This window comes from Cannabis sativa, chromosome 9 (genome assembly GCF_029168945.1).
Source record: "Cannabis sativa cultivar Pink pepper isolate KNU-18-1 chromosome 9, ASM2916894v1, whole genome shotgun sequence".
Classification (NCBI taxonomy): domain Eukaryota; kingdom Viridiplantae; phylum Streptophyta; class Magnoliopsida; order Rosales; family Cannabaceae; genus Cannabis; species Cannabis sativa.
In genome coordinates, this window is record NC_083609.1 from 35,976,929 (window position 1) to 35,995,902 (window position 18,974).

At 33.8% G+C, this 18,974-nt stretch overlaps 1 protein-coding gene across 2 annotated transcripts; it reads left to right on the top strand.

Moving 5' to 3' along the window:
• The first annotated feature begins 10,881 nt into the window (after nt 1–10,881).
• Nucleotides 10,882–16,362, top strand: LOC115721797 (NAC domain-containing protein 54). 2 transcript variants are annotated; one of them, XM_061103795.1, is made up of 7 exons: nt 10,882–11,701; nt 11,780–12,011; nt 13,037–13,314; nt 13,531–13,941; nt 14,113–14,619; nt 15,192–15,270; nt 15,394–16,362. In XM_061103795.1, exons 2-7 carry the CDS (start codon nt 11,855–11,857, stop codon nt 16,176–16,178), a joined length of 2,217 nt encoding a protein of 738 aa, XP_060959778.1. In that variant the 5' UTR covers nt 10,882–11,701; nt 11,780–11,854; the 3' UTR covers nt 16,179–16,362. The 2 variants fall into 2 exon arrangements, with proteins under 2 accessions (XP_060959778.1, XP_030506735.2); XM_030650875.2 differs by having other exon boundaries at nt 10,883–11,488.
• The last annotated feature ends 2,612 nt before the right edge of the window (nt 16,363–18,974 follow it).

Genomic DNA, 18,974 nt, shown 5'->3' on the forward strand with positions numbered 1-18,974 from the left:
AATAGTTTTCAAAATATTTTTTTATTTTATTTTTTAATCAATTTCGAAATTGCATTTCATAATGCAAGATGATTTTGAATTTATCTTGAAAAGTAGATTAAGTTGTAAATTAATTATTTATTTTAATTAATTCTTGGACTAACTTAAATCAATAATTTTTTCATTTATTGATTAATTTAAAATAAATAAATTAGAAGTATATTATTAGAAATTAAATTAATTAGTCAAAGGAAAATCAAGTTAGGTGATATGTTTGCTTGAAGTATTTTTTCTAAGTATTTATTATTTCGTATTTTCGAAAAATAGTATAGTTTTATTGTAAAGACCGCTTAGTTTAATTTGGAAATTAGCAGTTAATCACATTTAATTATGAAATTATTTATAGCTATTCAAATAATTTATTATACTGTTATTATTGAATTCAGAGATGCATTTTATGTCATTCAGTAGTTTTTATAATTTTGCATTTCCGGTGCCCGGTAACATGGAACTCGGTGTTTGGCTCAAAAAAATCACAACTTAGTATGTTAGTAGTTTGGGACAATTTATTAGACATTGGGAATGTCGGGAATGGCCGGAAATTTAGAATTTCCCAAAAATACCCCCTTTAGTGTCATTTATGTGATTTTAGTGTGAAGGGGCAAAATGGTCATTTTGCCCCATTGTTAGTTTTTCCTTTTTGTGATTTATTAATTGGATTTTATATGTTTATTTATGCTTTATTTGGGCTGAAGTAATAAAAGGAGTAAGTGGTGTTTTATTTCATTTATTCAAAAAAAAAAAATCAAAGTTAGAAAAGAAAAATAGAAATTTCAAAACTCTCTCTCTTTTCCTCTCTCTTTCGGCCTCTTGGTGCAGCAAAGGACTTGGGATTTTTCCTTGTGATTTCATCCCTCTTTGGTCTTGAATTCAAGCTAGGTTAGCTTCTAAGCAATTCCTCTTTAAGTTTGTTGAATTTTTAATGAAAATGGTGTATTGCATGCATGATATTTGGATGTTGTTGCTGCTGTATTTTGTTGATATTTTCAGAGATGTAAGCATGATAATTTGAAGTTATTTAAGCTGTTAGTAATGCATGATATTTGCTTTGTTTCAAGCTTGGAATTTTTAGCTCAAAAATATGATTTTTCAAAGAAATGTCTTGAATCTGTAGTATACTTGCTGTTGATGTTTGCTACTATTTTCAGAGGTTATTTTACGCTTGATTAAGTAGATTTGAGCTAGTTTGGATGCATGTTATCTAGGTTTAACCAAGTTTGAGTTTGGAACTCAAAGCTTGGGCTTTAATGGTGATTTTCATTTCTGTACTTTCTGGGCTGTGTTGATGCTTTAGAAATGTTCTAGGGGTTATATAGAACAGGTCTGGAAGGTTTCAGTTTAATTGGATTTGTTTTGGTTGAGATATGAATTTTTGAATTTCTGCCTGCGAGGAACTGGAATTCCGGTTGTGCATCCGGAATTCCGGATGGGCTTCGAAAATTCCGAGAACCGGAATTCCAGTTGGGCAACCGGTCTACGGGTTGGGGAAATTTCTGACACCCTAGTTTTCCTCGTTTCTATGTTATTTGGGGTATTTCCATGCTTTTTATCGATAGGGTAACTTTTAGTTCCTAGTTTAAGTCCCCGGGAAGTGATTTAGCGTATCACTTATAATGTTGTGATTTTATTTGCTTAGGAGCCTGTAATCCGCCGCGCAGATAGTTCCAGTCAGGTTGACCGGCACACCTGAATTCGGAATCCAAGTAAGATTAGTATAACAGTATGCATATGTAGATTACATGTTTAGCGTGCATGTAGGAAGCCTGTTAGATTACATTAGATATGTATGATGGCTTCGAACCATCCAACTGTGTCACGTCGGTACAGGCTGGAGTATGACCAGCAGCCGGAGTATGACCGGTTCGACCGATTAGGCTGACACTGTATCACGTCTGTACAGGCTGGAGTATGACCAGCAGCCGGAGTATGACCGGTTCGATCGATTAGGTTGATACTTAGGTTGGTGGTTCCGTACTATTTGACGTATCACGTCGGTACAAGCTGGAGTATGACCAGCAGCCGGAGTATGACCGGTTTGACCGATTAGGCTGATACTGTAAGACGTCGGTACAGGCTGGAGTATGACCAGCAGCTGGAGTATGACCGCTTCGACTGATTAGGCTGTTAGTTGTCAATAGTACCGTCCCTACGAACGTTCAGAACTCAGTACCATGTTGGACACGGCAGTAAGGGGGACTCAGTATCGTGTTGGACACGGCAGTTAGGGTTATGATCAAGGCTATGGGCGTCTGATCATGACCGGGATTTATGTATGAGTATTATTATGCTTTTCTTACTGAGTCTGTCGACTCACAGTGCTATGTTTATGTGTAGGTAAAGGCAAGGCTAGAGCTGATTGACCGTGAACGAGCCTATGAAGATTGTACATGTCGGGGCGGTTAGGCCTGGAGCGTACGATCGTTGGCACAACGAGGCTATTTGTTGTAACTAGTCGCTAGGCGACAAATATTTTGTATAAACAGTAAACTTTTGTAAATGATTTTGTAATCGGGATCCCGAGTCTTTTGTATAAATATTTTACAAGTTTAATTAAAAAGCAAAAATTTTAATTAATCACGTTTTCCATAAACCTCGTTGATTAGCAACGAGCTGCACAGCATGTTTAAAAATCACGTAATACGCCTATGTTAGTTAGGGTGTTACATTTAACTTTCTTTTTCAAAATACAATAAATTTATTCTCATGAAAATTTAATTTGAGTTGCAAATTAATTTAAATTAATACAACTTAAATTAATTTTCTTAATATTTATATATCAAAATTACTACTAAGATCGAAATAATTCATTTTATTTCAATCACCATCTAAGTATAATTTTATAAATATTATATTAAATTCTAATTTAGAATTTTAATTCTAAATTTGTATTTAATGAATATATTTTATTTAAATAATAAAGAAAATACATTTTAAAGAATGAGCTTTATTATTATTAATAAATTCGATCTCCATTGTTGGTTTTACATAGCATTTGTTTTAGTGAGTAATCCTCCCTAATCGAGGAACGTTCATTAGCAAGTTCGCACCGTTTAATCTCGAAAGATAAGTAGCTTTGTAAGTGTTTTATATGGTATGAATCACCCTAATGGTGGCGACTATATTTGACTTGCAAAATATGAAACAATGGTAGAAGCTCATAAGATAGAATAGCCTTGACTCTCGCCTAAACGAGACAACGCTGGATTCCAATCTTGATCGAATAAAAGGTTGCTAGAATGTTTAACATTTTAGATGAGCTCACAACTCTATTCAATGGATGGTAGCTTTGACTCTCGCCTAAATGGGACACTGATATCAGTTTGTTGAAAACCTTGGAAATTATTTAGGATTGTATTTTTTTAGGATTGATTTCTATTTATTATTTTGTAGTATCCTGTATAACCATGATGAATTCCATGTTATCACTCTTGACCGAAAATAAGCTAAATGGATCTAACTTTCCAAAATGGAATGAGAACATTAATATTGCTCTCATAGGAGAAAGTGCCTTGTTTGTGTTAACTGAGCCATCTCCAGAAGTGCCGGGGGACAATGCATCCAAAGCTGTGAAAGAAAAGTATGAGCGTTGGCAGAAAGCAAATGACAAAGCTCTATACTTTATGCTTTCCAGCATGGTTGACACCCTTAAAACTCGGTTTTCTAAAATCGAAAAGGCTGCAGAAGTTATGACGAAGTTAACTAAGTTATTCGGTACGACATCTCTTCAATCTCGGTTCGACGCGACTAAGAAAGACATCAATGCACGGATGGAACCACATCAAAACGTCCGTGATCATGTTCTCCTCATGGAAAGTTATTTCCAAGAAGCCCAGGATCATGGTGCTGAAATGGATCACACTACTCAAGTAAGCCTTATCTTGAATAGTCTGACTCCAGCATTTCTGCCCTATACATCAAATTATGTCATGAATAAAAACGACATAGACTTTCATGAGTTAGTCAATGACCTTCACACATATGAAAATTTGATTGGAGGACCCAAGAAGAAATGGAGTACGCCTCAAAATTCTGGGAATGGTAATGGGACGGTCAAACCTGAGGCAAATGTTGCCTTTGCTTCTAAACCCAAATCAAAGAAGAAGTGGAGAAACACCAAGAACCGTGCCAAAGCCATGAAAAACAAAAAGGCTACTGCTTCTGGTGATGCACTCAAAGGAAAGTGTTTCTACTGTAATGAGAAAGGTCATTAGAAACCCCAGTGTCTTAAACTTCTTGCAAAGAAACAAGGTATTTCTTTCTATAAACTTTAAGAGTTTTAGTGAATTATTATCCGATTGGATTATTGATTCTGGACTAACTTTGTTTATTTGTTTCTTCTTCTTGTACGCCAAGCTACTTGAACTCAGATGCTGTCTTAGTGAGCTGGATCGGAAAGCTGGACAAAGGGTGAAGATCGTCCAAGATGAAGATAAAGCTCAATTATCTAATTTTGAATTAATTGTTTTAGTTTAAAGACAATTTGGATTTCGAATTTTAGTTTGGGATTTTTATCCCTGTTTTTCTCATATTGTTGCAACACATTTTTTTTATTATTAATAATATTTTTTTATTTTCTATTCAAACAAATTGCAAATGAGATTAAGCTTCATTTACTTTATCTTAAACCACAATTACCACATTATATTTATATGTTTCTACGTGTTAGTATTTTTATTATTGATGCAAATTCTATAATATTTACAACTCTTCATAGAGTTATATTAAATAAACAGTAGAACTTATTTCTATGTTTATTAATAAATGTTAATTCTAATACAATTATTAAGAATTTGTTTAATAAAAGGATCTTTTGATCTGATAGGGGTGGAGAAAAGTTAAGAAAACTATGCAGTTCAACGATCTTTTATATCTAATGAACTCTGGATTGTATTCAACTCCACATAAACTCTATAACACTTAGAAAATCATGATCTTTACAACCTTTAGGGGTTGATCATAATCTCTATATACTTAGGGGTGGAATTTATCCACAATACCCTATGTAACACATATTTTTTTTAAACATGAAAGTAATATAATGAATTAGCTATTATCAGTATAAATCCTTGATCTTGATTGTATGTTCCAATATCGTTTTACTATTGTAATAAAATTGATACCTGTAAAAGTTCTTTGATAATGTTTCACACTACCTTAATTGAGTGGGAGAATTTTAAATTTCTTTACCCATCTTCATTAGGTTGACACTTGTGATAGGAACTTAAGAACACTACTGAAAAGCAAATCTAACCATTCATGTGGATAGATATAACTTATCAGAATTATGAGAATAAGATAAAAGAACTCTAGTTCAGTCTATTCGAATGACTTGAACCAAGAATTCTTAATCCTCATAACATTTTATGGTATCTTAATTTTGATTACTTAATCTCTAGCAAGTATTTTTCACTTCAAATACTAGTCTGCTATGTTGATGGTTTAGTATTAAAACAAACGTAAAGTTTCAAACTAATACAATAAGTCACAACTAGATAACTCTCCAACCAATAAGAGGTTAAAAGCATTATTTAGCCAGACATCTGCTATTGAGTGAGAGCTATCTGAGATGTAATAAAATAAGGAACATTAGAAGATATTCAAGAAAGATTTATGAAAGTGATCTATATGTTAGATATTAAGGAACTGTATACCAGTTATCCTTGTATCTTCCCCAACTCATTTGAATTTTGAGATGGTGGTTACTCTGGGGGTGGAGGAATTATTCTATAATTTTTCAAGCTCTACTATAGAAGAATTATAACTTTGTAAATTCGAAATTACAAGAAAGTTATATTACTGAAGAAAAGTCTACACTGTATTATCTCAATTCCATATTTTAAAATATGAGAGATATGTCTTCTGTTTATTCAGATGTACTTTAAAACAGTAAGGATTTCAGTATCCCTTGATGAGTAAAGCATATAGTAAAGGATGTTTCATAAATATTTTATGAACTAGTTTCGAGAAGTTTGGGTGGATTCAAATATACTACACTTGATCTGAAGATCAAGACATCAGATTGACTTATTTGCACACTTTGTTTTATGTTAGTGCAAGTGGGAGTTTGTTGGGTTTTGTGCCCTAAATAAAACCCTTGACAATCTGATTAGTTATCAATATAAGAAATTTGAAGTGATTTATGTTTGCATGAATTTTACATGCTAATGGTTTAATATGTTTATTACATTTACACACAAAATCAGTTTAATCCAGATCATATGTTTATTCACAATTACAGTATCGTCAACACAGTGGAATGTGATTGTGATCATATGAATCAAAAGACTAAGTCCCTGTTTCATCAGTGTCTCGGATTTAAACTGATGTGATAATCAGGGATGATGTGTACTTACACTTGGAGTAAGTGTTATGTTCTTTGCAGGACATTGGTAAAGTATACTAGTTTCGAATGTATGGAGTATACATTGGACTGGACCGATATTGCAACTTAGTTAAGATATTATAAACTTACTGTCATATCTTTCCAAGTCAATATCAATAATTGATCTTAAGACTAAAAGAATCTAAATCCTCATATGCTTAGGCTCAACTCAGGAGTGCTATTCATGTTCTTTGATTTATTAGTTAAGCCTACTTTTGGGTCAGGGTGATACGTATATTTTGGGAACATGATAGTACGATTGAGTGGGAGTGCTGAACATAAATATGGAATCTATAGCTTCTACTGGTGTATAGAAGTCAAATGATGATTCCCTTCGAGCTTAGCTAAATAGAAGTAAATGGATGAGCTCTTGTTTAAGTGACTAATTCTTAGATCACTAAACATCATTTACAGGTAGCTAAGTGTTTTAAGGGGCAAAATACGTTGAGGGGTGAGAACGGTAAAATTATCCCATCTCGATGTAAATCATCTATATAGAGGATCTTTGATCACAATAAGATTATAACAATGGTTAAATGAGATAGCATATCTATATCGTGGAACATATAATATGCTCTATATAAGTCTGAGAGTGCAATTCTAAGTTCTAAGAGTGGATTCAACGAAGAATTAATAAGTAGGGATTTACCTAGTAAATTCGGTTCACTTATTGGAAGCTCAGCATATAGATCCATGGTCCCCATTCTAGTTGAGACTATACTGCTTGTAAGACTCAATAATTGATTTGTGATTAATCAATTATAATTCTAAAATTAGACTATGTCTAATTTGTGAAGGGAAATTTGATTTTCTATACTTAGAAAATCAAAAAATTTGATTTCTAAACCAATAATTTAAACCCTAAAAAAACTATACCTTTTTTTTCAAAACCCCAAAAATACCCCCAAACTAAAACTATCTCTCTTTCTCTCTCTATCTAGCCGGTCCCAAGAATCCCACACCCCAGGTCCGATGGTCGGAGCATGGGGTCCGATGGGGTCCGACCAATCGGACCCATCGGACCCCAAGGTCCGACCATCGGACCTCTCTCTTCCCCTCTCTCTCAAATCGCAGGAAAAAAAAAAATTAAAGCGGGTCGGACCTTCGGTCCGATGGGTCCGATGGTCGGACCCATCGGACCCGAAGGTCCGACCATCTGACCTCTTTCTTCCTCTCTCTCCAAAATCGCAGAAAAAAAAAAATTAAAAGACGGTCGGACCTTGGGGTCCGATGGGTCGATGGTCGGACCTTGGGGTCCGATGGGTCCGAAGGTCGGACCCATCGGACCCCCAAGGTCCGACCATCGGACCTCTGTCTTCTTCCCTCTCTCAAATCGCAGGAAAAAAAAAAGTTTCAGAGACTGGGGTTGCTCTTTCGGGTTGGGGTTGGGGTCGGAGGGGTTGGGGTCGTGGTCGACAGGGGTGAGGGTGGTGATCGGCGTTGGGGTTGACGTGGGTGGGTGAGGGTGGTTCGGGTGAGGGTGGGCGGTTGGGGTGAGATAGAGGGAGAGAGAGATGATGCAGAGAGAGAGAATATTGTGAGGGGGGTATTTTTGGGGTTTTGAAAAAAAAGGAATAGTTTTTTTAGGTTTTAAATTTTTGGTTTAGGGAAATTTTTTTTTGATTTTCTAAGTATAGAAAATCAAATTTCCCTTTGTGAATTTTCACTAAGCACGGGCGAAATTGTAAAGAAAAGAGATTCTAGGTTTATTTATTTATTAATAGACTTTATATGTCTAATTAATAATTAAATTAAATGACAATATTATTTAATAATCTATTTTTGTTATTAAATAATTAGTTTTGGCATTTAAATGGTTAGAATTAGAAAATTGGTGTTTTTGAGAAAATAGAAATAAAATTTGTGAAAACTGCAAAATCCAAGTAAGGCCCATTAACACCTATGGCCGGCCACTTGGGATGGTTTTTCAAATTGATATTTTCATTATTTTAATGCCAAATAATTGCTAATTTAAACCTAGTAGTTGCCTATAAATAAAAAGTGATGGCTCAGTCAAATTAATGCTTTCAATGCTTTTTGTCAGAAAATCAGAAAATCACTTTTCCAGAAAACCCTCAGTGATAGAGTAGTGCCCATGCACAGCAAGTGGTACCTCAATCATAGATTGGAAGACTGTGAACGATCACACACAAAGAGAAGGCCATTCGGGCTCAGATGTTGATAATACTCTGCGACAGAAAGGATACAAGGGTTAGAGATCTGAGTGGAAGGAGACATTATTCAGCTGCCATCAATGTAAGGTTTTCTTAACTTTATATGTGTTTATTTATCGTTTTAGAAAGTTCATATTTAGGGTGTTAAACAACATACTTGTGAGTAGATCTAAGATCCTGGTAAAATAAATTCCAACAGATAATTGATAGCGTATCTATATGGTGGAACATATAGAGCGTTCTATATAACTAAGAGTGCAATTTTAAGTTCTATGCGTGGATGCAACAAAGAATTAATAAGTCCGTGAATTTACTTGGTAAGTTCTTGGTCTGCTTATTGGAAGTTCGGATATATAGGCCCATGGTCCTCATACTAGTTGAGACAATACTACTTGTAAGACTCAGTTAATTTATTTTGATTAATGAATTATAATTCTAAAATTAGACTATGTCTAGTTTGTGAATTTTCACTAAGCAAGGGCTAAATTGTGAAGAAAGAGTTTCTAGGGGTTATTTGTTAATTAAGAGACTTTGGTTAGTCCAATTAATAAATATATTAAATGACAATATTATTTAATAATTAATTTTTAGTTATTAAATAATTAGAATTTGAATTTAAATGGTTAAATTGGAAAATTGGCGTTTTTGAGAAAATGAGATGTAGAAATGATAAAACAGCAAAATTGGAAAACTGGGACCCAATATCCTAAGCCTAGGCCGGCTACTTATGTAGGCTTCTATCATTTATTTTTTCATTATTTTAATGCCAAATAATTCTAACCTAACCCTAGGTGGCATCCTATAAATAGGTAGTGATGGCTTCAGCAAAAAGATGATGCATCTTATTCCTTCAGAGAAAAACTGAGTGCCTTCTCCCTTAACCTAGCCGCCACTATCTCTTCCTCTTCTTCACTTCTGAAACCAAACCCTTGAGTGATAGAGTGAGTGCCCACACACATCAAGTGGTACCTCAATCATAGTGTGGAAGATCATGAAGAATCCAATTCAACAGAAGGACATTCGGGCTCAGATCTTGGTGATACTCTGCGACAGAAAGGATACAAGGGTTAGAGATCTTAGTGGAATGAGACATTATATTCTGCTGCAATCACTGTAAGGTTTCTCACATTTTATATGTGTTTATTTAATATCATTTTAGAAGTTCATATTAGGATGTTAAACAACATACTTGTTAGTAAGATCCTCGTAAAATATTTCCAACATTAGTATCTTGGAAATCAAAAAAACAACAGGTTTTTTCTCGCTCTTCAGCTGAAGCCGAATATAGAGCCATGGCCAATGCCACTTCCGAAGTAACATGGATCCTAGCTTTACTCAAAGACTTTAGAATCTCACTCAACAAATCTACCTCTCTTTATTGCAACAACACGACTGCCATTCACATCAGTGAAAACCCTGTCTACCATGAGCGCACTAAACATGTTGAGATCGACTGGCACTTCATTCGAGGAAAGGTTTAACAAGACGTCCTCAAGTTACTTCATGTTCAATCCCAACACAACCTCGCTAACATTTTTACCTAGGCTCTGCTACCAACACCTTTCAACAATATTGTCTCCAAGCTGAGCATTTCGAACATCTACACTACAGCTTGAGGGGGCTATTATAAGATTACCGTCATTTACATATCTGTTAACCAATTCTTGGTCTTGATCTGTTTTTTCGGTTATGTTCAGCTGAGTTAGTTATTCCCAACTAACTCAAGTCACTCTATAAAAGGTCCCTCTCTTGTATTTGTAAAGTTAGTTCAGAAGATAATAAAATTATTACAGAGTATTTTACTCTGTTCTGCTTCTCCTCTTCATCTGTTTTTCACTCATAGCTGCTATTATTGTTTGCAAAATATTTTCCCGAATGCGTGTTAGGGTGATTAAGAAGTTTGGAAGGGCAACTCAACTTCCATCTCCCCTAAAAACCTTATTTTTGTAGTGACAATATGGCTTCGTAAATTCTTTTAATTTTAGTGATCAATACCAAATTTTACACTTGCTAGTGCAACTTTCTATTTATTACAAAGGTGTTGTAATAGTATTGTTCACATTTTAGCTAATAAACCTCTTAGAGATTTGTAGGAGCTTTTCTTCTTCTTTGTTTTTTTCATGGTTTATTTCCATTTGCTTGGAAGACTTTGTAAGGGGCCGTATAGTTGTTTGGTTCTTAATAAAGTTCCTCTTAAAAAAAATTAGAAACAAATAAAAATTAAGAAGAGTAAGAGTTAGACAATGAACAAATAAGGGAATGACTTGAAACTACGTGGGAAAAGATACAGGGAAGTGGGAATGAGGATTTATTTATACATAAACATTCTTCATTCAAAATTTGAACATATTCTTCATGGCGCCGCCGGATTACATGTTTTGGTCCTTTTATATTTCCGAACATATATATAATATGAACGTAAAAAGGTCGGCCCCATAACTTGATCCTATCAGAAATCACCACGTGTATCTCAGATTCCAAGAAAGGACAAGAACGAAGAATGGGATAATTGGCAGTGAGGCCTAGAGAGAGACCGAGAGGGTGAGGAATACGTAAGGCTTGAGGGGAACGATAACACGAATCATATTGTATTATATGGTATGGACTTTAAAAGAAAGTAAAGAAATCCTTAAAGTGAGATAAAGAATTTTTTTTTTTAAAATAAAATAAAATTATATAGAAGGTATGGGTGACCGCCACTAATCACTTTCTGCTTTTTTTTCATTTCTCTCTCCTCCTTTTTGTCCTCATATTAACAAAACCCTTGAAGCAAACAAACCTCTCAGAATAATAATAACACTCCAAGATTTCACGATTTGGTTCTCTTTCTCTCTCTAGCTCCCTCTCCCTATCCCTCGCTCCGTCTGTCTCTTGTGTTTTGTTTCTATTAGCGGTACGTCTTGAATTCTGTCCTTTCTAGTAGTAAAGACCTAGGTACTACTCTGAATTACATGCACGTATATATTGTATATGTATATGTAGGCCACTGTATGATTCAGTCATATATATATATATAAATACACATTAAAATTTGCTTTCTTCAAACGAGAAGACACATTTGCTATTTCTTCTAAAAGCGTTCTTCTTCTTTCTTCGTGATTATATGGTAAGCTAGTAGGGTTTTGAATACCAATATACTTATATATATTTCACTGATGCTTTTGTAATCCTTATATTACCTCAGGTGACTAACGTGAAAGAGGAGTGTGGAAATAAATACTATATAACATAAATTAGCAGGGTAAGTAGAGGGAAAGAAATGGCACCGGTTTCGTTGCCCCCTGGTTTTCGATTCCATCCAACCGATGAGGAACTAGTAGCTTATTACCTGAAGAGAAAGATCAACGGCCGTAAGATCGATTTAGAGATCATCCCTGAAGTTGATCTGTACAAGTGCGAACCTTGGGATTTACCAGGTAATGATTATTTATATATAATTAAACATTACGTTTTATAATAAGTATGCAAGCATACTAACTTACATAATTTAGCATAAATTTTGTTTCGGAAAGTTTGGGAGTGATCTCATCTCCAATAGATTGATTTGATCACTTTTATTTTCATCAGGAAATAAGCGAGATTATGTTAGTTGAATTTAGTAAATATTAGTCAAACGTTTTCTCGATCCATATTTTTCAAGTTAAATTAGAAATTTGGAAACAATCTATAATTAATAACTTTTTTTTATTCTTTTGACAAAAACAATAACTAATACTTTAATATTTATATGTTAGAGTATTTTTCTTGCGAATTCATATGTTTGTGCCTTGATTTTGTTTTTCTTTCTTCCGTTAAGTGAGCACGTAACATATATCGGGGCTAGAAAACCTTTTAGAAGAAATCATTATTGATAAAAATGCGTCTTCCGGATGAAATAATTGCTGCTTTTTTTTTTATCCTCCAATCAATTATTGACCGATTTGGATAGTAATCAACTCAAGTGACTTGATCGAATACCCAGTACTTTACCAGTCAAATATGTTACACTTTTAATTATATTAGTATTTGAGGTTATGGACAAAGGGAAGTACTTTAGGTCGCACCAAGATATGGTCCCTCGATCTTTATCAACAGATCGATCAAGCTATAGGTTCTGTTGTGAACATGAAGACTTCATAGGGGAAGAGACCCGAGTCAAAAAAGCACTCCACGGAAAGAAAAGAATGGCATTCTCTTCAAGAAATATATGCAAGATTTCCCAAGCAATCCTTTACGTCTTTTTAAAATATACCTTTTTTAATTATTTTATTTTTCTTGTTGCCTTGTTAGGGTTTTACTTCTAACGAACGACAAGAATAACTACGACAAATTAAGCCAAAAAATAAAAAACGCTAGCTAATAATGAAACTTGAAACAGTATTATTCAATGATTTATTTTCTAATGAAAATATTATTATATAATTTCGATATGAGTAAAATATTTGAAAATACATATATGCAGGGAAGTCATTGTTACCGAGCAAAGATCTGGAGTGGTACTTCTTCAGTCCCCGAGATCGCAAATATCCAAATGGGTCGAGGACAAATCGGGCAACGAAAGGTGGATACTGGAAGGCCACAGGGAAAGACCGAAAGGTGAACTCGCAGACACGTGCAGTTGGCATGAAAAAAACATTGGTTTACTACAGAGGAAGGGCTCCACATGGCTCTAGAACTGACTGGGTTATGCATGAATATCGTCTGGATGAACGAGAGTGTGAGATTCCATCAGGTCTCCAGGTGATTTCCCAATCTTTCAATTAACTTTCTTTCGATTTTTTCTATGCTCCATTTATTCTCACTAATATTATATCTATCAATTCTTAGAAAATAAAATGTGGCCAGAATATATATATATATATATATATATATATGTGTATGTATCAACACTAGTGATGGTAATTATATTTGTATAATTTTAAAAATGTAGGATAATTATTTGTGCTATTATTGTAGGATGCGTATGCACTTTGTCGTGTATTCAAGAAAAGTGCTGTTGGGCCAAAGATTGGAGAGCAATATTACGGAAGTACAAGCACCAGTACTACTAACCATATGAGCCAGAATCATCATCAGATTCTTAATCATAATAATCGCAACATTAACATGACTAGTGATCATTCTTCAAGCATTGAAATATATTCTGATGGAAGATGTGACGATTTTGAGAGCAACAATTATTCAATGCTGCCTCCTGACACTTGCTCCGCTCCAAAGTCTATGATGCAAAGATATAGACCAGAATATCATCATTCACATAAATGGACAAACTTCTTATCTAATGATGACAATTTTAATTATAATTTTGGTACAACATCCACTTCATCCTTTCAGAATTTAGGAGGAATTTCTTACCCTCCTTCCAAGGTACTTTTTTTATTTTTTTTTATTTTATAATAGCTTCAGTACAGTTTTATATTTTATAAATAATACCAATATACAAAATGGTTTACCTTTAATAACCAATAATGTAGAAATATATATTGCTAGTATTAAAAAGCAATACTTATATAAATTTTTAATTGCTATAATTGACAGGTTGATGTAGCACTTGAGTGTGCTAGGTTACAACATAGGCTGACACTTCCTCCATTGGAAGTAGAAGATTTTGGTCAAGCTTCAGCGAAAATCAATGAATTCAAAGCGATGCAGTCAAGTTCTCATCAACATCAGGCAATCCTAGAAACTACGGCCAATGACACTGATATCTTACAAGAAATCCTCTCGGTTGCTCATGTTTCTCAAGAACTGATAAACCAGCCCAGTAGTATCTTTGCTGATGACGCATCAATGTGGGGAGTAAGTAATGTTAATATTGGTACTGCGGCTGATGATTTCAGCTTCATGGTTGGCCAAGACACTCAATACAACCAATCATTGTTAGAAAACAACCACATGAATTCTATGCGGTTTGTGGACAACTCCTGGGAAGATCACCTAGCGAGATCCATCGAGATCGGAGATTTCGATGAGGATTTCAAATCGGATCAGAGGTCAGCGGAAAATCTGAGATGGATAGGAATGTCCAGCAAAATTGCAGAAGAGGTATGAGCTTAATTATTATTAATCAATATAATTCTCTTTCACACAAATTCTTGAATCTATCACCATGTTTAATGTTAATCTTCACAAAACCTTAAAAAGGATAAATAATTTATATATTGTGTCATAGTTGCAGTGATAAATATAATTAACAACATTATAGAACTAAATCTTTCAATGTTAAAGTCAAGTTTTCTCTCCAATGTAATTCTACAATACAATATTTATACTATATAACTCAATGTTTAGTTTAAATCGTGCGCAATTGAAAAATTTCTCTTTCTTACTAATTCATTATGTAATATGCTTTCCCTTTTCTATATTCCAGTATTATTTTTCCCGTTATGGGGGTTGACAATTTATTTTTTTCAGTCATACATACAAAAAAAAAAAACATTGAATTATTTATTTTTTTTTTCATGTATTAAAAATAAAAAAATGCTGCTTAAGTAGGTGCAAAGATAATGGCTCAACCTATATATATATATATATTTTAATTATTTTATGTTTTCAAGAAAGTGTTTTATTTGTATATATTAACATGAACCCTTCTCTCTTTTAAATTAAATTAACAGAGCTTCGTGGAAGAACAGAAGATAGTTCCATTTGAAAATATTTCTAGCTACCGTAGAGAAGAACACGCAGATAATAATGGTAATGTTGATTGATCTAAATTCTATACGTATTGTTTAAATTAAGTCGAATAATGAACATATATGTTCCGTCCTTATTTCTTCTATCATTTCACTGAGACGAGTTTGGAGTTTATACATGTAGGTGAAGCATGCCATCAAAGCAGCTGCAATAATAAGGAGTTGAATGAAGAAAATGAACAGACAAACGATCAATTTTCCCTTGAATTCATCAATAGCGACCCAAATGAAAACTTAATTGAGGAAGGAAACATGGATGAATATTCAAGTTCACCAAGTTTTGAGGTCGTAGAGGAGATCAAAGTCAATCATGGACTATTCGTCTCGACACGTCAGGTTGCTGAGACATTCTTTCATCAATCTGTGCCTTCTCAAACTGTTCAAGTCCATCTGAATCCAGTGCTTTTATTGAGCAACCACTTCTTGGTAGGTTCTAAAGGGACACATGATATAAATTTTGCAAGGAAATCCGATCAGACCCTTACTCATGATCGTGATCAAGATTCTTTCACAACAGTTATTATGAAGTATAATAAAAACATAGTGGAAATGACGAAATCAATGATGGTAGCATGGTGGACAATACTGAGCACCATCATCTGCATGATATCACTTAGTTGGACAAGTGTTGAGCAGGTAGAAAAGATAAATGTGTTTGGTACTTCAAGTAGTACTAGAGCTGGTGTCTTCGAAGAAAATGAAATTGGTTCTGATGTCAGCTTCTTCATAAAGCAAAGGAAAAGGGGTGTTGGAGCTAAGTTGTGCAACGAGACAGGAAAAGTTTCAGTGGTTAACATAAGAGGTGCAAATAATTTGTCTGTGTTTTTGAAGAAGATTGGTGTATTTCTCACCATTACATTGGCCCTTTGTACCATGTGGGCCAATCACAGTACGATTATTACCTCTTGACTGGATCATTTTATCTATTTATTTCATGTATTTTATTTTCTTTTTCATTATAATACATAGTGTTTACTGAAGAGGCTATAACTTAGCCTTTTCTATAACATGACCGTAGGTTGATAACATAACAAAAATTGTATTTTACATTTTTAAATAATTAATTTAATTTATTAATATTTAATTGGGGATATATGTCAATATTATTATTAGTTTTATGCTTTCGAAATATTTGGCCTCAAGATGTTTGCCGTTTATGGGTCATTTATAATTGAAGATGTTATTTCGTCCTTCTTGTAAACTTGTAAATGGTTTGGTTTGTCTATTTTTATTGATTCTACTCGATAAGCAATTTCAACATGTAACATAGCCAAAATGATTACCAAAGGATTGTCATAGATAAGGAATCAATCTTAATAAAAGGACAAAATACAAGTAGAGTAGAAAGGACAATCATACGAAATATCCACCTAGTAGCTTTGTGAAAAAATGGACAATCACTCATGGAAGTTACTGAAAGAGTTCAACAAATACAACTATTCATTTGGTGCAAAAAGGTAACGGCCCAAAAGTGACCCAAAAGTGAGTGACTTTCGACCAATTGCTTGTTGCAATGTTCTATATAAAATGACTAAAAAAATAATGATATGCTCAAGATTGGGAATTATCCTTCTCTCTCTAATTGTTTCTAATTAATAGGAATTTGTGCACGATAGGTTTATAGCTCATAATATAGTGATTTGTCAAATTTAGTTCGTCACTATGGTCGGAAGAAATCAAGGCCAAATTGTATGATCAAAGTTGATTTGAGAAAAACTTATGACCCAGTGGAGTGGAAGTTCATAGAGGAGATGTACTGGAAGCTCTTTATTTTCTGAAGTTCATAGTGTTGGGTTTTATGCCTCCATTTCAATGTAATCCATTTTATTTAACATCAATAAAGAAACAGAAGTATTTTTCATTCATTTGTGTATGTTTTGGTTCATCTTATCAATTGCTTGTCTATTTGATTTATAAATTCATCTGAAACCCTTTTCACATACTTGATCATGTTTATTGTGTTGTTAACACATTGGAAAGTAAACATGACTATGTTAATAAAGATTCCTAGATTTATCAGACACAGGGTTTTACTGATATGATAATCTACAACAGAGTTTACTTGCATTTGGTTTAATGCTATGTTCTTTCCAGAGCATTGGTTAAAGTAAAGCTTAGGTTGGGTGCATGGAGTATGCATCGGAAGGGACCGATATTGAACTTTGACATAGATTTATTAAACTTACCATAATATCTATTCAAGTCAATATCGCCTAGTTGATCCTAGATCAAATGATCTAAATCCTGATATGATTAGGCTCAATCTCAAGAGTGTTATTCGTGTTTCTTTGATTTGTTAGTTAAGCCTACTTTTGGGTCAGGGTGATACGTACATTTTGGGAACACGATAGTACAATTGAGTGGGAGCGCTGACATAAATATGGAATCTATAGCTTCTATCTGGTGAATAGAAAGTAAAGGATGATTTCCTTCGAGCTTGACCAAACGAAAATAAATGGTGGAGTACTCATTTCACATAGATGAAATATCATTTATACGGGGTTAAGTGTCTTAAGGATAAAATACATTGTAGGGTGTTACGGTAATCTAATCCCTTTACAGGGTAGATCATTCATATAGAGGGTTATTGATCAAATTAGGATTATAACAATGGATAAATAATGACGTGTCTATATGGTGGAACATATAGAGCGTTTTATATACTGAGAGTGCAATTCTAAGTTCTATGCGTGGATTCAACGAAGAATTAATAAGTCAGTAAATTTAGGTTATAAATTCTTGATCTGCTTATTGGAAGCTCGGTTATATAGACCCATGGTCCCCCCACTAGTTGAGACAATATTACTTGTAAGACTCATTTAATTGGTTTTGATTAATCAATTATAATTCTCAAATTAGACTATGTCTATTTGTGAATTTTTCACTAAGTAAGGGCGAAATTGTAAAGAAAGAGTTTTTAGGGCATATTTGTTAATTCAGATACTTTGTATGGTTCAATTAATAAATATGATAAATGACAATATTATTTAATAATTATTTATAGTTATTAAATAGTTAGAATTGGCATTTAAATGGTTGAATTTGAAAATTGGCGTTTTTGAAAAATGAGATGCAGAAATGATAAAACAGCAAAATTGCAAAAAGTGAGGCCCAAATCCAATATGCCATGGCCGGCCACTTTAATAGGGTTTATCATATGATATTTTCATTATTTTAATGCCAAATAATTTAAACCTAACCCTATGTGGTATGTTATAAATAGATAGTGAAGGCTTCAGGAAAAATAGACTTTCACATCTTGTTTCCTTCAGAGAAAAACCTGAGCCTTCTCTCTTTAAACCTAGCTGTCACCTTCTCCCTCTTCTTCTTCCTTGAATAATTTCTAACCTCTTAGTGATAGAGTAGTGCCCACACACAGCAAGTGATACCTCAATCATAGTGAGGAAGATCGTGAAGAAAGACATTCAACAAGAAGGAGATTCAACACTAAAGAAAGGAGAGAAAGTGATCCAGGTTTAGATCTTGATAATACTCTGCGACAGAAAGGATACAAGGGTTAGAGATCTGAACGGAAGAAGACATATTATTCTGCTGCACCCAATGTAAGGTTTCTCATACTTTATATGTGTTTAATTTTATAATCGTTTTAGAAGTTCATATTTAGGGTGTTAATCAACATACTTGTGAGTAGATCTAAGATCCTGGTAAAATAATTTCCAACACATAGAACTTATAATGTTGTGC